The sequence below is a fragment of the Elephantulus edwardii genome, unplaced genomic scaffold, assembly GCF_000299155.1.
Source record: "Elephantulus edwardii isolate Elephantulus edwardi_28Jun2011 unplaced genomic scaffold, EleEdw1.0 scaffold00004, whole genome shotgun sequence".
Taxonomy (NCBI): Eukaryota; Metazoa; Chordata; class Mammalia; order Macroscelidea; family Macroscelididae; genus Elephantulus; species Elephantulus edwardii.
This window is the reverse complement of record NW_006399754.1, coordinates 5445582-5470354: the sequence shown is the minus strand read 5'-3', so window position 1 is coordinate 5470354 and position 24773 is coordinate 5445582. Positions and strand designations below refer to the sequence as shown.

The 24773-nt window shown below is 41.2% G+C and overlaps 1 protein-coding gene across 1 annotated transcript in view; it reads left to right on the top strand.

The window, feature by feature from the left end:
- The first annotated feature begins 11956 nt into the window (after positions 1–11956).
- NEK3 (NIMA-related kinase 3) overlaps positions 11957–24773 on the top strand; it is a 37279-nt gene continuing 24462 nt past the window's right edge. The window contains exons 1-8 of the mRNA XM_006879607.1: positions 11957–12073; positions 14646–14739; positions 14827–14924; positions 16959–17042; positions 20134–20201; positions 20627–20713; positions 21182–21236; positions 23898–24098. Of these exons, the coding sequence (XP_006879669.1) occupies positions 11957–12073; positions 14646–14739; positions 14827–14924; positions 16959–17042; positions 20134–20201; positions 20627–20713; positions 21182–21236; positions 23898–24098 (804 nt within the window). The remainder of the gene's footprint in view (positions 12074–14645; positions 14740–14826; positions 14925–16958; positions 17043–20133; positions 20202–20626; positions 20714–21181; positions 21237–23897; positions 24099–24773) is intronic.

Sequence of the window (24773 nt, the reverse complement as noted above, 5' to 3'; positions counted from 1 at the left end):
TAATGTCTTCTGATCTTATTCTTAAATTTTGGCTGAAGCCTTAAAAAAAGGTGATCATAGCCACACAACTTGAAGAATCTGATGAGTGTTACTCAGTTGTTCAAGTAGAAATTGTTAAATTGATGTATTTTCTGTTGTGTATATTCTCAACAGCCACAAAAGGAATTTTAAAAATTTTGAGGTTTTTCTCTTCCAGATCTTCAAAAATTGGCCAAAACATAATTAATACATGTATCTTATTATATAGGAGAGAAAGTTGAAGCTTCTACAACCAAGACACAAGAAGTGAACACTGAAGACATGAGTATTAATCTAAAGTTTGAAAAACTGAAAATAGAAAGTAACCATCAGAGAAGTGAGAGTGAGGAAGAGGAAGAGGAAAAAACAAAAGATTCCAATGATAATGTTAAAACACCTGAGAAACAAACCAGAGAAAGCTGCATGATTAAATATAACATCTCTACTACACCATACTTGCAAAGGTAAACTTTTAAATGGCATGTGCCGTGATTTAGTTTTTATGCTTTTAGATAATAAACGGGGTGTTTTTCATAACAATAATTTCAAACAAATGGAATGTGATTGGAACATTTTACCTTTTAAACACAGTATTTCCTATGTGTATTTATTTATTTATTTTTAATTTGATGTACCGTTGAATTGGATCTGACTGGCACAGGAGGAGTTTGCCCCTCCTTCTCCAGCAGAGAACCTGGTGGATTTGAACCACATAGCTTCAGGATTGCAGTGTAGCTTCTTGCCACTGGGCCACCAGAGCTCCCTAGTATTTTGTATGCTTTTACACAGTGTTTTTTTTTTTCACAAGCATGCTTTTAAATAGTGCTGCCTTGAGTAGGAACTTATACATCATTTTACTTTTACTCTTTATCTTAGTAGCTTTTGATGAAATAATTAGCTAGTTCTGCAGATATTTCAATTTCTCTGTAGAGGCTGTAACTAGAGAAAGAATACATTCCTTAATTTCAGGGTGTTGCAGTCCTTTTCCCTTTCGATAAGACAAACACTAAAATACTGTGATTTAGAAATATAGTATAAATAGTATGAAAAGACTAAGCCAAAGCGCACACACATGTTTCTGAACTTTTGGATCAATTGTCTTGTTTTCAGTGCAAAAAAGAAGATTCCGTTTGATGAAACCAATACTCTCTTTAAAGACCTCAAGTTTCTAACACCAGTGAGACGTTCCCGCCGTCTTCAGGATAAGAATTCAAAATTGCCTGATATGTTTAAGGACCATTATCCTTGTGTGTCTTCACTGGAACAGTTAACAGAGCTGGGAGGTGAAACTGACGCTTTTGTCTGCCGCCCTAACGCAGCACTGTGCCGGATGTACTCGGAAGGGACAACAGATGACAAGTAAAACTCTGAGAAAGAATTGAACTTCTATTATTTTGGGAGTTTTAAAATTTTCTTGTGGTGGCTTTGCATTCCTTAAGTCTGAAGTTGACCAAGTACCTAAATAGTGTATGTGTGCACGGCATATCAAAAATCCCAATCCTTTCTGTCAATCTCAACAGAAACCAAATTCTTCTTGAAGATTAGGTGTGAAGTTTGTCAGGTGGTTCACTATGTTTCTATAGTATTAACAAGTATCATTATATTACCTTTTTCATTTTTTTTAAGAAGTCCAAAATTACAGGAACACAAGTCATTGATGTAACTATAGTAATGCTGCCCATTCGAAAATAATGAGCTGTTAAGGGTAAACATATAATTCTCTATGACGTGCTTTTAAAAGTCATGACGTACATCTCTGTCCATGAACAGAATGCTGACTTTGAAAATCTTTCTTTGATTATTTTGCATCAAATTAAAAGTAAACAAGGTATTTTGAGATAAGAAAGAGACAAGGCCAAGTCCATGGATATCAGAACTTTAAATCTAGTCTGAATTCCTTTCTTTAGAGTTTTTTATGGCTTTACCATCTAGTTTGTTAAAATCTTAACTTTCATAGCTTTACAATGGTATAGCTTATAGACAAATAGAGTGGAGATGAAGAAGGAATATATACCTATTAGGTCATTCTAGTTTAGATAACATTTCTAAAATAACTAATACTTATTTAATACGCTAACATGTATTAAAACTGTTAATTCATATCCCTATAAATAAGATAATTATATAAACAGTCTCACACATTCCTATCACCAATAAAATGATATAGCCCCCAAAGTAAAACTTCTGTGGTATATGTTGTCTACTAACTTACTGTTTCATGAGAGTTATTTCTTTTATTATAGAAGATTAGTTTTAGAACTATATATGTAATATGAATGTAATTAAGGATCACATACTCTGTGTTAGTTTAAATTCATTTATTCTGAGTATATGAAAATGTATCTTTGTTCTATTTATTTTCCATGTCTAAAGATTAGGATTTTCCCCCCCCAGTTTTTGACAATGCACTAGCTTGCATACAATAAATACTATGTATAAATCATGATATTCCAGAGCATTTATTTCAATAAATGTTTTTAAAAATACAATTAAGTTATGATAATTGACTTGCCTTTTAAATAACATTATAGAAAAATTTGACTGTGGTTTTTGACCCTCAGGGTACTCTTTAATGGTGTATTTCCTTATCAGCCTGTTGTTGTTATATGCCTTTGAGTTGCTTGAGACTCATAGGGACCCTATGTACGATAGCTCTGAACCCTGCCCTGTCCTGAGCCAGTCTCACTGACTCCGACATGCCTAATCCCACTGCCCCAGTTACTGTGTCAATCCGTTTTATCAGGGGTCTTCCTTTCCTACGCTGTCCTTCCACCCTTCCAGGCATGATATTCTTCTGCAAGGACTGGTCCCTCCGCCACGTGAGTGTATGTGAGATGGAGCTTCAAAATTCTTGCCTCCAAGGAGAAACTTGGTTTCACCCTCTTGAGTACAGACCTATTTGTTATCGTGACGCTTCATGGTATGTTCTATACTCTTCTCCAACACCACAACTCAAAGGCAACGATGCTTCTGTCATCTTTAATCATTGTCCAACTCTCTGATGCACAGCAAGTAATTGTGAAGACTCTGGCCTGGATCAGGTGTACCTTAGTGTCTAGACTGACATCATTGCTCTTTAGCACTTCAGAGAAGTCCCTGACAGTAGACTTCCCAAATACAATTCATCGTTTGATTTCTTGGCTGCTGGTGCCAAGAGTGTTGATTGTGGAGTCGAGAAAGTTGAAATTGTTAACAACCTCAATCTCTTCTCCAACCATCATGGTGCTGCCAGTTTGCCCAGTGGTGAGAATCTTTGTCTTCTTTTTGTTAAGCTTCAATCCATATTGAAGACTACAGTCCTTGACTTTTGTCAGCAAACACTTCAGGTCCTCCTCCATTTAGGCAAGCAGTATTGTATCATCTGCGTAACACAAGTTGTTGATGAGTCTTCCTTCAAACCTGATGTCACACTCTTTCTCATAAAGTCCAGTCTCCTGAATGATCTTACGCCACATACAGTTTGCAAACGTATGGAGACAGGATGCATCCCTGACGCATTCTCTTCCTAATTTTGAACCAAATGTTTACTTGCTTCATTCTGACGACTATCTCTTGGTCTAAGTACAGGTTTTACATGAACACAATCAAGTGGTCTGGAATTCCCATTCTTCTCAAGGTTGGCCACATCTCATTGTGATCTACACAAATGCCTTTGCATAGTCAATGAAGCACAGATAGACATTCCTCTGGTACACTGATTTTAGCCAAGATCCAGCTGACATTGGTGATAATGTCTCTAGTGCCATGACCTAGTGCCAGCTTGTGTTTCTGGTCCTTTTTGGATATCTTTTGTATTCCAGTCATTTTTGGATACTCTTCAACAGGTCTTGTCTTGTGTGTGGTATTAATGATACTATATAATTTTGACATTCTGTCAGATCACCATTTTTTTGGGTTAGGAATAAATCTCTTCCAGTTGGTTGGCCAGGTAGTTGTTCTCTAGACTGTTTGGCACAACTTGGTCAGCATGTCCAGAGGAGCATTCATTGAAATATGTCAGTTGGTATGCCATCAATTCCTGGGGCCTTGCATTTTGCCAATTCCTTCAGAGCAGTTTGAACTTCCCCCTTCATCACCATAGGCTCTTGAGCATATGTTGTTTCATGAAATTCTTCTTTGTCAGCCAATTCAGCCTAGGGACCTCTCCAAAGTAGTGAAGAGCAATGGTGTCTCTCTGGAGACTAAGGTGTGTCTGATACAGACCGTGGTCTTTGCAATCACTTGTTATGCAACAGTGTTGGACATTGACTAAGGAGGATAGAAGGAGAATTGATGCCTTTGAGCTGCGGTGGTGGAGAAGAGTATTGAGAGTACCATGGACTGCTAGGAAAACAGAGTCATTCTGGAAAGGGTTAAACCGAGTGGCTCCTTGGAGACAAGGATTCTGAGGCTCCGTTTAATATACTTTGGACATGTTGTAAGGAGAGACCGGTCCTTGGAGAAGGACATCATGCTTGGTAGGGTGGAGGGACAGCGCAGGACAGGAAGGCCCTCTATGAGGTGGATTGATTCAGTGACTGGGATAATCGGGATGGGAGTGTCAGACAGTGCGAGTGTCACAGGACAGAGCAGAGTTTAGGGTTGTTGCACATAGGGTTGCTATGAGTCGCAAGTGACTTGACGGCACATAACGACATCATCTAAAAATTTACCCAATTTTTCATTCTAACAGAAACAATGACTTCTGTTACACAACTTATTTCTTTTCTTTACACAAATGAAAGGATCCCCAGTGATTTTGTTTTTACTATGCTGCTACTTCTGCCAGTTCTAACCTTCCAGCTGCTTTGTAGGGAATATTTGAGCAGCTTTCTCATTAAGATTTATATCCTGGGAAACCCAGTGGAGAGTCACCGTGCATTGGAACTAACTCAGGAACAGTGAGCTTTTTAATTACATGAATAATTCAAAGTAATGTCATTTTGAAATGAACTTCAATCTAGCATGTATTCTTACCTTTATAGTATTTATGCCCCATGGTTCATGTTATATTGGCTTAAATACATCAGTGAAAGAAAATACAAAGATGAATCATTTTCTGTGAGTAAGTTACTTAAGCGTTTAGAGATTTTTTTTTTTTTCGTTCTTTAAAATCTCTAAATGATCTAGCATTTGCCGGGATAGGATGCTAACAAATAGCTGTCATGTCTATAACTTACATTTTTATCCAAATCAAGGATCCCTAAGAATGTGATGGAGTGTGTGATCTTTGCAGTTCTTTAGACCTACAGGTTAAGAGTCAGCATTCTTGAAATGTGCAGAGTGATCCAGTCCTCTGGTTCCCACTTGTCCATCCTCGTCACCAGCTGTCCTCCCTGCACTCTCTCACATTAACTAGATCAGAACTCCCTGTTTAAAAGGACACTGATTTCAAGTAGCCAGGTAGGCAGATGCCAGCAGCAAGTTTGGGAAGTTTGTACAACCCTCCTGGCCACAAATTGGGACTGGTTTCCAACCTGCTCTTCTAGATGACAGCCACAAACCGGGGAATCCACACAACATCCTTGCTGGCTCCTTCTACTGCTTTGGGTTCAGTAATCCACTGGAATGACTCAGAATTCTGAGACTGACTATCCAATACTTCTAACTACAGATTTAAAACTACCCAAAGACTAAAAATGAAGAGGCTCTTAAGGCAAGGTTGGAGCGAGTTCCGAGTAAGGAGCGTCCATGTTCTAAGGGATGTCCTGCCTTCAGTAGCAGATATTCTTGTCAACCAGGGAACAGATTTATCAGTCAGACCTCAGTGATGCTGCCCTGTTAAGTGTTTTATGATTACCAGTGCAATTTTTTTTATTTTGTTCAAAGAGTTGGGGGTGGGGGTGGGGGGGAGGAAAATGCCATTTAGCCTAAGAACTTGTAAGCTATCTGCAAATCAACTCACTTCAGAACTGGAAGAGTCAGGGGTCATTCCCAAGTATTAAAATTTATGCAAGATTCTTTAAATATATTCTCCTTTAAAGAGACTACTGCATAGTCTCTTCCACACAGGGCAAAGTTTTTAATACTGGAGCTCTGAATGGAGTCAGAACAAATAAGGAAAGAGAAAGCCAGTGGAAGATCAATCATGGAGACGGGACTCCAAAGTTAATGTAGAAGGTGGATCAGCTCCTGGTAATCTCAAAGTCCATGCTGTGACCTAGAATCAGTTTCTATAGGAGGCAGAGTCCACGGAAGAGAGAGGTGAGGGAGTGATTGAAAAGCCGGCAGTATATCCTTCTGTTTGTCCTGTGCCATTCGTATGACTCAAAGGAATGGTAATGCAGCTCAGGCTTTCTCAACGATGGGTATTTTGTGCTGTGTAGTTCTTTGCTATGGGAGAGTGGGTGAGCTGTCCTGTGCATTTATTTAGCTGTATCCCTGTGAACAGTACTCTCTACCTCTAGTTTGACCATCAAAATGTCTCCAGAAAAAAAAACATTTTCTAGGCAAACATCTCATTCCTCTGGTTCTTGGACTTACAGCAAATGGACAGACCAGTGCTATATATACCACTAGAATGTTTGACTTAAACCAGGCCTGAGGGCTGCAGATTAAAATCACCTACCTTTGACTTGGAAGCGTAACTTTCTATTCATCAGGTCCACAGAGCTCTCTCTGTTGGTGTTATTGTTAAATGCCTTCGAATCATAGATGACTCATAGGGACCCTATGAACAAAAGACTTGAGTAATTGTATAACGTTCATCGTTTCTCCAAGTTCATGAAGTTTCCGGAAGCAAGCTATTTTGGAAGTGGATGCTTTATGAACTGTTCTTTTCAAATAAAGAAATTCTATAATTTTACTAACAGAAGTGAATTGTTAAGCAAATTCTTATATAACTGAAGTATAAAAATTAATGACCACTCCCAGACAGAGGCATTTTTTGAGGGGAATCTCATGCTGTCCTCCCAGATCCACAATAAAGTGCTATGGATATTACAATCCGTCTATCTTATTGGCAATTGACTAGGGAGAGAATCCCTTGCATTCAGCAACAATTGCAGCAATGGGCTCAAGTGTGTCAGAGATGGTAAACGTGGCACAGGATAGGACAGGGTTCAGATCTTATTCATAGGGTCACTATGAGTTGTACTCGACTGGACAACACCTAACAACATTGCTCTTCAGTATTTTGGAAAGGTCTTTGATAGCAGATTTGCTTAATGCAATCCCGTTGTTTGACCACTATTACTCTGTGTATTGATTATGGAGCACAGTAAAATGGAACATTTGACAACTTCAATCCAAACCCACAACTGTTGGGTGGATTCAAACTCAAGGCCACCACCCACTGGTTTCAGCAGAGCTGCTGAAAAGGAACCGGAGACACTCAGATTGTTGTTGTTAGGTGCCATCGAGTCCTAGGACTCAGCGACCCTATGAACGAAAGACCTGAGCACTGTTCATAGAGTTTCTGGAGGCAAGCTATTTCAGAAGTGGACGCCACTCCTGCTCCCAAGGTTATTTTAATCGGGAAGCTCCATCAAACACTGTCCATCATGAGTAACCATTATCACATTTGACACATCAGTGTCAGTGTTTAGCATCACAGCAACCGTGAATTACCTCTGAACAGCAATGCACAGACCAGTGCTATACCACCTAGAAGAATGTTTGACAAAAAACAAAAAAAAACACCACCACCAACAAAACCCAATTTGAAGCCGGCCTGAGTGCCACAGATTAAAATCACCCATTTTAGGCTTTGTAGCATAACTTTCTGTCCACTAGGCCAATGTAGCTCTCTCTATGCTGTCATTATTATTATTGTCAGGTGCTGTCGAGTCATAGATGACTCATAGCGACCCTTGTGCTTGGTAGCCCAACACCAAATACACCGGTATGATTGTGCCTGCCACATTCGCCCCAGGTGACACTGCTAGTACAAGTGCTGTGTCCATGAGATGCCATCGATGGAGCCTGCTAGGTTGATCCGGAGGATCAGGCTTCAGGGGGCCTTGCTCCTCTGTATTATACATTTTGTTCTGGGTCAATCCGACAGTGCAACCAGCACCAAAGACCACACCGGAGCAGTTCCCGGTGGACCACGGGCGGGACGATCCGACGGCCCGCCCCGGAAGCGCGCAGCCGAGAGGCGGGGAAGCTGGGGCGCCAGGGAACGGTGAGCGGTCCGCGCCCAGGGCGCACGGCTGGGGTTGCGGGGGAGGAGCGCCCCGAAAGGTCGCCCGGGGCCGGGAGCGCCTTGGGGGGAGGAGCACACCGAGCGGTCGCCCGGGACCTGGGACGCCTTGTGGGGGGAGGAGCGCCCCAGGGGTCGCCCAGGAGCGAGGCAACACCGCGGGGGCAGGGCCAGGCCGGGGCAAGCTCTGGGGTACCCCCGCAACCGTGGGGCCGCCGCAGGGACCTGGCCCGGGGTCGCTGGCCCTGCTTGTCCAGCGAGGAAGGGCATCGCAAGCTCCGGGACTTAGATGCTAGCGCCGCTTGGAGGCTGGTTTTAGCTGCCGTCGAATCAGTAAGATTTCTAGCACTAGCGTCCCTATGAACAACAGATTGAAATCCTGGCCATCCTTACAATCTCGTCATGCTCAGTCTTGTTGTTAAACTCACTAGATCCATCCACCTCCTCAGGGTCTTCCTGTCTTTCCCTTACTCTCTTGTATTCCCAGCGTGGTGTCCTTTTCCACGGCCTGGAGCATCTTGACAACAACATGTCTAAAGTAAGTGAAACCAAGTCTCACTCTCCTTTCCTCTAAGGAGCACCTTGGATGGGTCAAGGACTAGATTTGCTTCAGACTGCACTTCCTCCAAGATGACTTGTTTGGTCTCTTGTCAGTCCAGGGTTTACTTAATACTCCTTCAACAGCACAGTTCAGACGGGTCAGTTCCCTCAACCCCTAGTCTTTCTTATGCACTGTCTATGCATTCATTTTCAAATGCACATGAAGCAATTGAAGATACCTTGACTTGGGTTAGGAGCATTTTTTTTTTTATTTATTTGTGTGTGTACCGTCAAATCAGATCTGACTGGTACAGGAGGAGATTGTTTCTCTTTTTCCAGCAGAGTATCTGGTGGACTTGAACTGCGGACCTCATGGATTGCAGTGCAGCTTCTTGCCACTAGGCCACCAGAGCTCGCCTGTTTAGGAGCATTTTTAATGTTTAAACTGACATCCAGGTATTTGAGCACTTGAAAGAATTCCTTTGACAGCCCGTTTTCCCTAGTGCAAATAAATCTTTTGGTTTCTTGACTCCCTAGGTATTGACTGTGTGTCCATGTAAAATGAAATCATTGACTTCATTCTGTTCTCCATTTATCATGGTTAACTGTTGGTCCAGTTTTTGTTTGTTTTCTTGATGGTGAAATGTAATCCATATTGAAGGGTTGTAGTCTTTGATCATCTTCAATAAGTGCTTCCCAGCCTCTTTCCTTTCTGCAAGCAAGGTTGTGCCATCTGTGTAGCTAGGTTGTTAATGAGTTGTCCTCCAATCCTGGCACAGTTATGGAGAAATGATTCAACCCTGGTGTACACCTTTCCTGAGTTTAAACCATGCAGTTCCCTTGTTCTGTTCAAAGGACTGCATTTTCCGCTATGAACAGGCTTTGCATTGAGCACAATTAAGAGTTCTAGGATTCACGTTCGTTTAAGGGTTATCTATAATTTGTTATAATCCATTTAGTAAAATGTTGTTATGGGGCGTGGAGTCACTTGTGACTCATAGCGACCCTGTGTACAACAGCTCTGAATCCAGCTCTACCTTGAGCCAACCTCATTGTCTCTGACACACCTAACCCCATTACTCTAGTCACTGAGTCAATCCATCCCATCCAGAGCTCCAACCCTATTCCATTCCATCTTCATTTGGCAGCCTTCTCTGTGGCGGTCACCCTTGACCACACTTGACTCTGCTCTGGCCTCTTCCACACTGGCCCATATCTGGTCCCATCACTGGTTAACTCCTATGCAAACATGATGATATTGCTTTCCTGATTAAAGCCCTGCAGAGATAGCCTATTAATTACTGTGAGAATTAAATCTAAGCATCCCTCAGCTCTATTTCTGCCTTAGTTCAGCCCCTTAAAGAGGACACAGACTCATTGAGATGAAAATATATAGAACACTTTGGCCAATTCAGCATAAATTGCATGTATGATTCAGTGACATTAGCCACCTTGATCAGTTGTAAAGCCCCCAGCGGTATTTACTGCTGAGTTTTCCATCACTGTTAACTGATACACAGTCCTTCTTCCTAAGGGATGGTTCCCTTCCCCTCCTACATGAGCCCAAACCACAGTAATGACTTGTTCCATCTAAATCATGGTGACCATGTGGGTCAGGATAGAACTGTGCTGTGTAATTGACCACCAGGCTTGCTGACACATCTCTGGATGGACTTGAACTGCCCTCAACCCTTTGGCTAGCTGAGATGTAAACTGTTTGCACCATCCAATGACTCTCTGCCTTGGTAGCCACTGATAACCTTTTGTTTCTATATACTCCCTGTTCTTGATATTTCATGTAGGTCAGATCATAGAATATTTCTTTTTGTCAATGACTTAGTTTACTCAGCATATTTTCAAGGCTCGTCCTTATAATGTATGTATCTGGATTTAATTTCTCTATGGCTGAGTAATACTCTGTGGGTACAGTGTCCTTTGCCATCAGAAATAGCATGATCTCTGCCTTGACCACCCTTCCCCTGCTTGCCTGACCACCTTCCATTCCTCCCTCAGGCTCACCGTCCTCCATTTGTTGAGGTCTTGTTGTCCCCCTTGAATTGAACTGCCTGTGGTGACAGGGACCTTGAGAGATTGGTTCAAGATTTTAACATCTGCTACAGTTGAAGCTCACTGCCTAGCGTCTAAAAGAACTTTAGTGGTAGATGACACACTTTGTTTGCTGAAAATAAGGAAGATATGAAACGCTTGCTCCAGAAGATCAAGGCCTACAGCCTTCAATATGGATTACATCTCAACATCAAGAACACAAAGTTTCTCACCACAGGACCAACAGACAACATTATGATGGATAGAGAAAGGATTGATGCTGTCAGTGATTTCATCTGGCTTGGATCGACAGTCAACACCCTTGGTACCAGCAGTCAGGAAACCAGGAGATGTTTTGGGTTGGGCAAGTTCACTGTCAGGGACCTCTAAAATACTGAAGAGCAGTGATGTGTTTGAAGACTAATGTGTGCTTGATTCAGGCCATGGTCTTCTCAGCCACTTGCTACAAGTCAGAGAGCAGGGCAGTGAATAAGGATGACGGAAGAATTGATGCTTTGAGTTATGGTGTTGGAGAAGAGTTCTGAATATTCCACGGACTGCCAAAAGAACAAACAGAGATATCTTGGAAAAGGTGCAGCCAGAGTGCTACTTGGAGGCAAAGATGGAAAAGATTCATCTTTCATACTTTTGACATGTAATTAAAAAAGCTCTTCCTTGGAAGCAGACATCATGCTTGGAAGGATGAAGGGTCAGTGAAGGAGAGGAAGACCCTCAATGAGATGGATTGGCATAGTGACTTCAGCAGTGGGTGTTGGGGTGTCAGAGATGATGAGGATGGCACAGGTTATAGGACAAGGTTCAGGTCAGTTACTCACAGGGTCACTATGAGTCATATTTGATTTGATGGCACCTAAAACCAACAACAGCAGTAATAAAGTGACCTAAAGATTGGTAGTTCAAATCTAATAACTGTGATGAAAGGTGCAGTAGCCATAAAGTTTTACAGTGGACAGTAGTTCTACTCTGTATTGTAGGGTCTCTGTGAAGTAGAATTGATTCAATGGCAGTGGGTTTGGGGTTTTTTTTTGGGGGGGGTGTCTGTTGAATGAATGAAGGAGTAAGTTGCCGTTGTCTTACAGGATTTTAAGAGGGACTGAATTAATTTTTCCTTTGAACATGAATCTAACCGTCCGATGTTTCTGACTTTGAATACAGTTCGGGAGCCACGTGGTGATTCTGTGAAGGCTCCAGGTCGTGTGGCGGCCCAGCATGGATGACTATACCATCCTGCGCGTGATCGGCGAGGGCTCCTTTGGCAGAGCTCTCTTGGTTCAGCAGGAAGGCGGTAACCAGATGTTCGCCATGAAGGAAATAAGGCTGCCCAAGGTCGCTGCTGGTTTTAAAAGTGTGCTTGCAATTTATAGAGGAGAATTCGTTCTCTGGGCTTCACATGGAGTTTTGCCTGCTTACAGAAGATGTAACTGGCTTATTCATTACTCTTCTAAGTCTTCATATATTTGATGTGCCTTAACTTAACCCAAAAGGGCGCTCTGGTGGTGCAGTCCATGGGGAGTTGCCCTGTAAACACAAAGGTGGCATATCTTTGGTGTTTCTTATCCAGCAGTGGCTTCTTGGGAGAAAGATGGACAGTTTCTTCCTGTGGGATTTGCAGCCTCCGGAAAACCCACCAGAGGGTCAGCTGTGAGTTGGTTCTGACTAACCAGCAAAGTGAGAGAGAAAACAAAAACCTCAAACCTACTTCTGAGTGGTCAGTTCCTACCCAAAGCAAACCTCTGCCAGGTTTCCTCTGCTGTGAATCATGCAGGTGGAGGAATGTCCATTTTTCTCCTGTGGAGCAGCTGGTGGATTCACCCCAAGCTCATTAGGTGGTGATTAGGATAGTGTTATTTGCAAAAAAAAAAAAAAAAAAGAAAGACACTAGTCAATGTTTAGGTGATGATTGTTGCTTATTTTATGTGAATGAGAATTACTGGTAATAATTTACAAATACTTATATCAAGGGTATCTAAAGCCTTTGCCAAAAGCGGTTGAGGTCAATATTAGTGAACAAAGGAACCTGGAAAATGCAATGGCAAACAAAGGCCTAAAATGCTAGCCTTTGTTATCAGGGACTCAACACTGTGATAACACTGTATACATTTGTTCTTTGTAAGATGAAGAAAGTGATGTTTATCATTGAATATAGTAATTGTTAGTCCCGACATGATGCAGATGGTTACTTGTGTGGCTGATAATCAAGAGGTGGTTGGTTCGAATCTACTCCCGGGCACCTCCAAAGAAAGGCTTTGCTATATCTTTGTCTTAAAGGTCACTGAAAACCTGTGGAGTGCAGTTCTCAGCAGCAACTGGTGGGCTGAACTTGAAAGAACCCATGAGGTGGAGGCTGCTTGCTAACATTTTGATCAATTTAAAAAATATGTATTTTGGCGAGCCCTGGTGGCCTAGTGGCAAGAAGCTGCACTGCAGTCCCAGAGGTGTGCAGTTCAAATCCACCAGATGCTCTGCTGAAGAAGGAGGAACAATTGCCTCCTGTACCAATCAGATCCAATTTGACGGTACACACATAAAAAATAATAATAATTAAAACAATTTAAAAAATTAAAGAAAATATGTATTTTATTTACATTCTTAGTATACTAAGTGTTTTTTCCCCCCTCTTGTCTAGTCTTAATCTTATATGGTGTTCCTAAACTTGAGTGGACTTCAGAATCACCCAGAGTGCTAGTTAAGATGCAGATTAGTGGGTCCCTGATAGTAGATTTTAGTAGACTTTAGTAGATTTGGCCAAGGCTCATGTTTACCAGTTGGTGCTGGGTTAGGGTTAGGGTTAGGTTGGTGCATATCATCAATGGTACCTTCCTGATTATAAGGAGCCCTGGTGACATATGGTGACATAGTGTGTTACATGTTGGACTGCTAACTGCAAGGTGGGTGACTTTGAATCCACTGAGCTACACTCTGCAGGTGAAAGGTGAGGCAGGCTCCTCCCATTACAATTCTCGCCTCAGAAACTTGATGTAGGGTGACCAGGAGTCAGAATTGGAACTGGAACATGCATCTGAGTTCTTGTTCACTAAACTGCATCTCAATTGCTTTTGTACAAAGATTTCAGATACCGTTAGTATAAAACAAACAAACCAAAAAACTTCATTGATTTTGGGTCAGAGCTAACTCATAGCTCACCTGCGGAGGGTTTTCTGGAGTCTCTAAATTGCATGGGAGGAGATTGCCCATTCTTCTCCCACGGAGCCGCTGGTGGGTTTGAACTGCCAGAAGGGTGCTCCCACCTTGCGTTACTAGCACAGCTTCTCATGTCTAGGCCACCAAAGCTCCCACCGTTGGTTTAAGAATTATTAAAGTCATTCTTTACCTCAACATTAATTATTTTCTTCTTTTTTTTAATCAATAACAATATTCTAATAGCCTGAATGGTTTTTCTTACAATCATGAAAAATGAAACAGAAACAAGCCCATTGTCACTGGTTTTTGAAAACATGCTCTTAAATTGTTGAATGAATTATCTTTGAACACGTTTGATGCTGTAATACACTCCAGATAGGAATGGTCAGTTTAAGCCTATGAAACACAACACAGTTGAAAAAAATCCCCACATTTTCATTCTTGAGTTTGATAAACTTAAGTTGAGCCAAAAGACAGTGGTCCAGAACTACAGCCGGCGTGGATTGAAATGTCACACAAATGTTGTGTTGCCTGCAGTCGAGTCGGCACTGACTCCTGCCAGACGCCCAGTGAGTTTTGTGAGGCTGTGAATCACACGGGAGGAGCTGCTGGATTTGAATAGCCCACCTTTGCTTGCAGGACGCAGCTCCTTAATCACAAGGCCAGCGAAACTCCCTGTACAAACTGTAGGTCGTTACTATAAAGCTGTCTGTTTATAATGCAGTTTTAAATTTAACTTGCTTAATATGTCTTTTAGTCCTCCTCTGATACACAGACTTCCAGAAAGGAGGCTATTCTGTTAGCCAAAATGAAACATCCCAATATTGTTGCCTTTAAAGAATCATTTGAAGGTAAATATGAATCCCCCGAAAATGTGCATTTCTCAATTTAAATCATGACTGCCTGGGATCTTCTGACGCCTCTCACATTTGTTGTAGCTGATGGACATCTGTACATTGTGATGGAATATTGTGATGCAGGGGACCTAATGCAAACAATCAAACACCAGAAAGGAAAGTTCTTTCCGGAAGACATGGTAAGAGACTGACTAATAGAACTTTCCTCGAGGCTTAGAGGCAATTTTTCACATATCATTTGTTGTTGTTTAATGCCGTCGAGTCATAATGAAATTTCCACGTTTGGGAGACTTTGAATGATATGATTCATTACATTTTATACTGTGTTGTTGTTGGGTACCATCGAGTCAGAACCGACCGACAGCTGACCCTCCAGCAGGTTTTCAGAGCCAGCTAATTTGCACGGGAGGAGATTGTCTTCGGTCTTGCATGGAGCAGCAGGCAGATTTGAACTTCATGCCTTGAGGATTGCTGTGCAGATTCTTACCACTAGGCCACCACAGCACCTTATATTTTATCCTAGACGTAGAAATAGTTAAATTTTTTCTTTTCTCTTGTACTGAAATCTTTGAAACATTGATTTTCTTTTGTAGTACTAGGACATCAGAAGAGTGAAGCCTGTGGCTGTTTCTTAGAGGTGCCTGTTCTCAATCTTTTTCTTTCTAAAGCTGGACATATTCTCATAAATCTAGGATATATTGTCTTTTTAATGGGAAATTGTATACTATTTTTTAAAAATGAACTGATTAAGGGATATATTGAAATAAAACCACTTTAGTGAGGCTTGCTTTCATATAACATATAAAGATTATGTAAGTATATTAGTACATTCTTCATTATAAGCTTGGGTTTTTCTATTCATTTTAATGAAAGTTTACAGAGACTTAGGCTTTCTAGTCATTCATTGTTGCACTTTTCTCCCCACCCATCCTTTTCCCCCCAATTCACTCTTCTCCTTGAAAAGTAAAAGAAAAACTCTTTCATTGTTATACAATCCCTCCCCCCAAGTCCACTCCACTGTGCAGCCTTCATTCTGGACTCCTGTCATAATAATAATACCCAATCATATATCTCTTTTAAACATTCTCTCCCTCATCTGTTTCAATGCAGTATATATCATTCCTTCCCTCCTTCTCTGTCTTCCCTCAACCCTAATGTCAGTCCTGTTTTACAACAGTGGCTCTATGCAATATTTGTCCTTTTGTGACTGAGATATGTCACTCAGCATAATATCCTCCAGGGTCACCCAATTTGCATAATATTTCATGAATTCCTTGCTTTTCAATGCTGCATAGTATTTCATTGTTTGACTATACCAGAGCTTCTCTACCCATTCGTTTGTTGATAGGCACTTGGGTTGTTTCCAGCTCTTTGCTATTGTGAACAAAGCTGCAATAAACATGGGTGTGCATATATCTGCTTGGGTGGCGGTTATGGTTTCTTTAGGGTATATTCCCAGTAGTGGAATTGCTGGGTCAAATGGTATCTCTATTTGCAACTTTTTGAGAAAGTGCCGAACAGCCTTCCATAGTGGTTGCACCATTTTACACACTCCCGCCAACAGTAAATAAGGGTTCCAATTTCTCCGCAACCTCACCAGCATTTGATGTTTGCTGTTCTGTTAAATTTTGTTGTTCTTACTGGGGTGAGATGATATCTCATAGTTGTTTCATTATAAGTTTTGTTAACAATATCAACTTCGGAGATCACCTCAGCTTCAAATGGATGAATCTCTATAGCAAAAAAGAAACCAAGATAGTTTAGTACATTTGATTGTACCTCCTCACGGTACCTTGAAATTTTGTGTATTAATGATGTTTTATAAACAGAAAAGGCTGACTTCAAAGAATTGTTGAAAGTGTAATAAAGTCCTTTATCATTAACATGTGACCTTCGGAAAATGTCTTTGAAAATCCACCATTATGGTTACATTATGTAGCATTTTCACTTCAGTTACTTTAATATATACTTAAAAAAGAATTTTATTTGGTTGAATATAAGAAAAATATACAAGTTTTATTAAATTGCTATTTGAATCATAAGATACAGCTTTTCTGGATTTCTTCAAGTAACACTGAATCCTAGTTGAACTATACGGTATACAGGAGTTTTGCACTTAAATCATGGAATGCTCTGGTCTACGTAAGCCCCAGAGAAGCATCCTTGGAATTTTGGTCGATGTGCTAGAGATTTTGCTTACTTTTTTCCTACAGATACTTAACTGGTTTACTCAGATGTGCCTGGGAGTAAATCACATTCATAGGAAACGTGTATTACATAGAGATATTAAATCCAAGGTAAGTGGATTATACTTTTGGACCTTGAAAAAACAGCAACAACAAAAAAACCAAAGAGTTTAAACATTTCTATCACAAGGCCATATTTTCTAGCCACTTATCCTTCTTCTTGGTTTCCACCTATTCCATTCCAATCACTAGTAATTATTAGTGTATCTTGATTGCATGTTTAACCAATTACAGGTAGCAGAAGTTAGTAGAAATCCTCTGTTTCTTCATAATTGACTTAGTGTTCGGTACAAATTTGAATAATAGTCATATTAACAGGTCTTCCTAGTGTTGATGTTGGTGTGTGCTGTTGAATTGGAACTGACTCACAGCAGACCCTCTGGCTGGTTTTCAGAGGCAAAAAATGGGAAGAGATTGCCCATCTTTCACCCGTAGAACAGCATGGATGCATACTGTATGTCTTAGGCACTGCAGTGCAGATTCCAATCACGAGGCCACCAGAGCCCCCTCTTCCTTTTATGGCTGTGAATATTATTCTATCACTGACAGTGCTGTACTTCAAGATAGACCTTGAAATGTTCCTGAAGGTAGAGAAGTTCAAGTTGTACTGTGTTGAGGTGAACATCAAGGCCCCAGAAGTTGACAGAAGACCAACTGAGATGCTTTAGAAAACTGATGCAGCAGTGAATGTGCCCCCTTGTCTATGCCATGTAATTTGGAAGGCAGCTGTCTGGCCCACCAACTGCAAGAGATCCATATTTTTACCCATTCCAGAGAAAGATGATGTGACAGAATGTGAAAATTATAGAATAGTATCATTAATATCACATGCAAATAAGATCTTACTGAAAATTATTAAAAAATGGTTGCAGCTGTACCTGGAAGTGAGAAGGAACTTTCAGCTGACAAGGAACCTCAGGAAGTTCAAGCCACATTCAGAGGAGGGCATGGAGTAAGGGATATTGCTGCTGCTGTCAGATGGATTTTGGATGAAAGGAGAGAATACTGGAAAAATATTTACCTATGTTTTATGGTTTGATAGATGACGATAGTTATAGAAAGGCTTCAGGCCTTTTGTTTCACAGGGTCACTATGAGTCATGCTTGACTTGACGGCAATCAACAACAACATGTTTTATTGACTGTGCAAAGGCATTCAGCTGTGTGAATCACAAATTGTAAAGAATGGGAATTCTAGAACCTTTAATTGTACTCATGTGGAACCTGGACATTGACTGAGAAGCAGTCATTTGAACTGAACAAGTGGATATTGTCTGATTTAAAATCAGGAAAGGTGTACATCAGAGTTATGGCCTTTCACTATACCTACTCAGTCAGTATATTGAGCATATACGTGGAGAAGCTGGACTGTATGAAGAAGAATGTGGCATAAAGATTGGTGGAAGATCATCAACAACCTGAGATGTGTAAGCGACATACTAGTACTTGCTAAAAATTAAGAGGACTTGAAGCACTTACTGAAGATCGAAGAATACCTCCTTCAGTGTGGATTATACCTCAGTATTAAATAAAAATCTTCACAGCCGAACCAATAAGCATCATGATAAATGGAGAAAATATTGAAGTTGCTAAGGACTTCATTTTAGTTGGATCCAAAATCAATACCCCTGGAAGCAGCAGTTAAGAAATCCAAAAACATATTGCAGTAGAAAATTCCACTGTCAGGGACCTCTTTAAAGGACTAAGAGAGCAAGGATGTCGGCTTAAATACTAAGGTGTGCCTGACCCAACCCTTCGTATTTTCAGTTGTTTCATATGCTTGTAAAAAGTGCACAATGAATAAAAAAGACCTAAAAAGAATCAATGCTTTTGAATTGTGGAGCTGGCAAAGAGCATCGATGATAGCATGAGCTGCCAGAGGAACAGGCAAATCCGCCTCCAAAGAATATAGCCAGCTTGATCTGTAAAGGCAGGAGGGACCAGACTGCATCTCACATACGTGGGTCATGCCATCAGGAGGAGACAGGCCCTGGAGAAGGATGTGATGCCTGATACAGTGGAAGCTCATCGATAAAGAGAAAGATAGCTGACACAGTGGTTAGCACAGTGGCCTGAGGCCCAGCATCAGCTGTGAGAATGGATTAGGTCCAGGCAGTGTTTATACCTGTTTGACAAAAGGTTTGCCATCAAACTGATGTGATAGCGCCAGATAACAACATAAAACATTCCCTGTACCCAGGGATAAGCATCAACATACATCCCTAAAAATGTGAAGATTAATCAAATCTTCAATGTCTGTATTTTTTTTAAATACTCCTTTCCCATATCTTTGTCATCTTTGACACCAGCTGCTCACATGGTTGGTCTTTCTCCCTCTGTCCCCTCCAGCCTGAGATAGGACAAGTCAAAAGGACAGTGTCTTTCATGTTGCAAAATAGGAAGCCACCAAACCACACACGTGGGAGTCCATATGACACCCTTATATGGACCTGCTGGCTACACACTTAGGATTTTGTCATTGTTTGTTCAGGGTGATAGTGGCAAGCTCTGGACCCACCCAGGTGCTCCTTCACTTTGGCCTCCTGGTTTCCACTGCTCCTTTAGGTGCAGTAACACACTGTGACAGCTCACAGAAAGTACTCTACTTAAATTACAGGCTTATAGTACCAAAAGGATATGAGTCAAGATGATTGTGGTGAAGAGATGCATGGGTCAGGTCGGTGTGGATTTCCAAGGGGGAGCTTCCATGTACTAACATGTACCTAATCCTTCCTTCACCAACCAGGAAGCTCCAGGACCCTTTGGGTTTTAGAGCCTTTACTGGCTTTAATTATGAGTAGGATTGAGACATCATTGTATATGCGTTGAACCATGCTTGCTGCGATGAGTTGATATTAGACTGTTAGCATAAATCCTCTCAGGTGTTGTTTAGATTAATGAAGTTGCCTCAGTTAAGAAATCTCCAAGCTTCTATCTCAGGAACCACCTTGTTTTTGTGAGGTGATTGTGCACATTAGCAGACATCCTTGTCTTTAGGAGCACATGTCAGTATGTTCCAAGCTCGTTAGCGACTGCTTCCTAAGTGAGTGTGGATCAAATCACCCACAGGCGTTGAAAGACAGCTGCCTTGTTATTGAATGTTTAAAGAGATAACTAAGGGGGGTTTTTTGCCTTTAATGCAGAATATCTTCCTCACCCAGACTGGAAAATTAAAACTGGGAGATTTTGGATCTGCCTGTCTTCTTTCCAAGTATGTAACTCCTTCCCATAGTAGCCACAGTGCTCAGAATTTATTTATTTTTTTTAATTTGTGAAAAACATTTGTGGGATACAAGGGGGTGAGGTTTGGGAGCAGAAGAGAGAGGATGTGCAGGAATCACATCACAGGGCTGCACAATTTGGTGGGTGGGGGGAGTGGCAAAAAAAATGAGAAAGATCCAGTGGGGACCAGCAGAGATAAGGTACTGGTGAGCATAGTCCAATGGTGATGAATTTTTTTTAACAAAGAAATTGTCTTATTCACTTGTGTTCCTCATTTGGGAATGGGTTGCAGACTCTCTGGCTTCTTCATGCTGAACAAGGGCATTGATGTGAAGAGACTACCCCTTACTCAGGAATGCTCAGAAACTATTCGTTGTTCTTTATTTCTTTTTTTTAAACTTTCTGTTATTTTAGTCCCATGGCATTTGCTTGTACCTACGTGGGAACACCTTATTATGTGCCACCAGAAATCTGGGAAAACATGCCTTATAACAATAAGAGGTAGGTGATGAACTGTTGGATGCAAGGCAGACTTTGGTAATGGGCACGGTAGCCTGAGGATGGTGCTGGAGTCTGGCATCTCCTTTAAAGTAGTCGTATAGAACATTCTGATACGTTGAATATGCATTTCCAAGCTTCTAGATGAAAGGTAGTTTTCCAGCTCTTTTAATCACAGCTGAGAGGTGCTAAATGTAACTTTGAAAGTCTACTCCAAATCATGGTGATCTTTGTGTAACAGAATGAAATGTTGCAGGGTCCTGCCACCTTCACGATCATGTGTATGTATCAATCTGGTCAGTATTCTCTCGTGCCCATCGCACTTTGATTGACTATTCTAGCTTTATTATAATTTATATTGTTTTCCTTTTTTATATTAGGAAATACATCTATTCATTTTGTATTTCAAATGTATTCTTTTGTATGTAGCTCCTAGCCCTCTTCTTAGACGTTGCTTCTTTGTGTTTCCAGTGACATCTGGTCGTTGGGCTGCATTCTCTATGAGCTCTGTACCTTTAAACACCCGGTAAGTGTGGCACATGAGAGGAAGCAGCAAGCTGCTGCTCCTGTCTAGCTAAGTTCTAGGAAAGGTGCCGACTTCCAGCTGATAGGAAGCATCTCTGGGATTCATTCACCATAGAAGTTTAAGGATGTTCCATTCACTGTCATCGTTGCTTTCAACTATGACTTTCATGTAAAGCAAAGCTCACTTCAGTTAAGTTGATTCCAATGCGTAGCAGCCCTGGAGGCCTGGGAAGAACTGCCTGTCATACTCCTGAGATTGTACCTCTTGACAGAAGCAGATGGTCGCTTCATTCTCCCAGGACGGGATGCTGAATTCAAACTGTCATAATGGGAAATACCATTATTTCATTTCTAGTGTTCTGTACTTGCCCTTTTGTTGTTAGATTTCCCTTATTATCTGGGTTTCTTCTTTAAAAAAGCATGGAGAAATAAACTTTTCCCCATTGTTTATATTACTTTTTTCCAAATACATGTATTTTTAAAAAATTATTTTAAGGAACACTTTAACAACAGCAAACAAAACATTAAGTTGCTTGTCCTGCTTATTCACCTGTCATTTATTACATGGACCCAAGGATCACAAAGTTGATCTCGCTCAGGTCTTACCTTTACATACAAATCAATTCTGTTTGTTGAGTACAGATTCAAACGCAGCTCCACATGCTTCCTTATGGACGTGCTTAAGAGCGATAAAGGGAAAGTAAGTAATGCTTGTCTCTAAGGAGCGTCTTGGATGCACCTTTTTCAAGACAGATTTGTCCTTCTGGAGGTCCATGGTATATCAGTTCTCTCTGCCAGCACCACAGTTCAGAGACATCAATTGTCCAATGAAGCACCATCATGTATTTGGTATATGATTTGTTGTCTCTTCTCTACTCTAAGACCGAAAGACTTTACAGACCTCCAAACCTTCTGGAATAATGATTTTAAAAGCCTGTGACAAGGCACACTCAGTCTTATTCATCACTGTCTGAGCTTTTCCTGTGTTTAACATGGAAATCTTCAATTGTATTCTCTTTTTTAACAGGATGACTAGTAAACTTTCAAAGCAGAATAAATAATGCATCTAGTTTTAGCGCTGGCATGTATATATTCATGTATATATGGAAACTTGTTGTTGTTATGTGCTGTTGAGTCACCTGTGACCCATAGCAACCCTATGTACAGCAGCTCTGAAGCCTGTTGTGTCCTGAGTCAGTCTCAATTATTCTGACACGCCATCCCCCATTGCCTCAGTTACTGTATCAATTCATCTCAGCTGGAGTTTTCCTTTCCTTTCCACCCTTTGAAGCATGATGTCCTTCTCCAAGGACTGGTCCCTCCTAACCTTGTGCCCAAAGTATGTGAGACAGAGCTTCAAAATCATAGCCTCCAAGGAGATACTTGGTTACACTCTCTGCAGGATAGACCTGTTTATCCTCCTAGTGGTCCATGGTATGTTCAAGATACTTCTCCAGCACCACAACTTGAAGGCATCAATTCTTCTTCTGTCATCCTTAGTCATTGTCTAGCTCTCTGAAGCATAAGAAGTAACTGCAAAGAGTATGGCCTGCATTAGGTGCACCTTAGTCTCTAGAGTGACATCATTGCTTCTCAGCACTCTGGAGAGGTCCCTGACAGCAGACGTCCCCAGTACAATTCATCCTTTGATTTCCTGACTGCTGCTGCCAAGAGTGTTAATTGTGGAGCTGAGCAAGCCTAAATTAACTCTTCTTCATCTATCAAGGTGTTGCCAGTTGGCCCAGTGATGAGAATCTTTGTCTTCTTGATGTTGAGCTTCAATCCATATTGAAGACTACAGTCTTTGATCTTCTGCAACAAGTGCTTCAGGCCCTCTTCAGTTTCAGCAAGCAAGGTTGTGTCATCTGCATGATGCAGGTTGTTGATGAGTCTTCTTCTAATTCTTATGCCACATTCCTCCTCATAAAGTCCAGCTTCTTGAAGGATCTGTTCTGCATACAGATTGAAAAGTTGTGGAGACAGGATGCATCCTTGCTGTACTCCTTCTCTGGTTTTGAACCATGTAGTGTTTCCTTAGAACAGAGCAAGGAAATTCCTGGGCTTTTCATGCAGAAAAGAAAGATCTACACATGGCTTTAAAGGAACCCAAAATAATACATACACATAGCTTTAAAGGAAGCCAAATGATACCAGGAGGCTTTTAATAAGTGGCATGTGGCTAGAAAGGACCATGCTTGGAAGGGAGCAGGGACAGCACAGGAGATGAAGACCTTGGGTAAGATGGATTGACACAATAACTGGGGTAATAGGAGTAGGTGTTTTAGAGTCAGTGAGACTGGCTTAGGATAGGGCAGGCTTCAGAGCTATTATATGTAGTGTTACTATCAGTCATCGTCACTTGATGGCACATAACAACACATTATTATTTTTCTTTTTAAAGATATATTGCAAATGTGCTTCTGCAGTATTATGACTATTAAAATTCTCAAAGCAATGATAAGCTGTCTCTAGATGGGAAAGATTGTTATTATTTCTTCTGAGCTATGATAAGATTTTAGATTATGGACACCTCTAAGATGAAAAATGACAAGGCTGAAAAAAACCTGAAAACAATTTATATGTATTTCCAGTCAATCATTGTTTTCTTCTTTCCATTTTCTTTCCTTGTTTCTGCTCTTAAAAGTTCAATTTTACTTTTCAGTTTCAGGCTAATAGCTGGAAAACTCTTATCCTCAAAATATGCCAAGGCTCCATCCGTCCTCTGCCATCTCATTATTCCTATGATCTCCAGAGTCTAATCAAGCAGATGTTTAAAAGGAATCCCTCTCATCGCCCTTCAGCTACTACACTCCTCTCTAGAGGCAGCTTAGCCCGCCTCATCCAGAAGTGCCTCCCCCCCGAGGTATGATACGTGCTGGGTTAACTGTAATCATTGTAAGTGAATGGTGAAATGGCTTTGTTATTTTTTTTTAAAAAAACCAATTATATATTATATGTGCTTGAACAAATTCAAACGATGCAAAAATGTGTAAAAAAGAAAAGTTAAAACTTTTTCTCCTTTCCCCAGTGCCTTTCTCCAAAAGAACTTCAGTTGTAATTTGCATAGCTTTCCAGATTCTTTTTTGTAATTTCATATGGTCTGTGTGGGTGAATGTACACAGTGTGTTGTGTAAAATCATGCATTATGGGATTTGTACACTGTACGGACACCCTATTATATAGAGGAGAAAGAAATACCGAGGACTGCGTGAAAAGTTTGGCTCTGTTCCTGCCAGTCCTGGTAATCAGAGCTGGGGCTCAGAGCAGTGCCTGGCCCCACCTATCCAGCTGGCTCTTTTCTCTTCTCCCCTCCCTGCCTGCCTAGGGGAATGTCCCCTATCTCAATGGGCTTTAAACTCCTCTAGCCCTGTCTGCCTCTCCTCTGCTGCCTTTACTGTTCCTCCTCCCATCACCCCCACCAGAGCCTACACCTCTTAGCAGCCACCCCAGTAGGAGAAGCCTGGACTTGACTCTAGGGCATCTTGGCCAAATAGGGGACAGTGTGTGTGTGTGTACTGTTAAATCAGATCTGACTGGT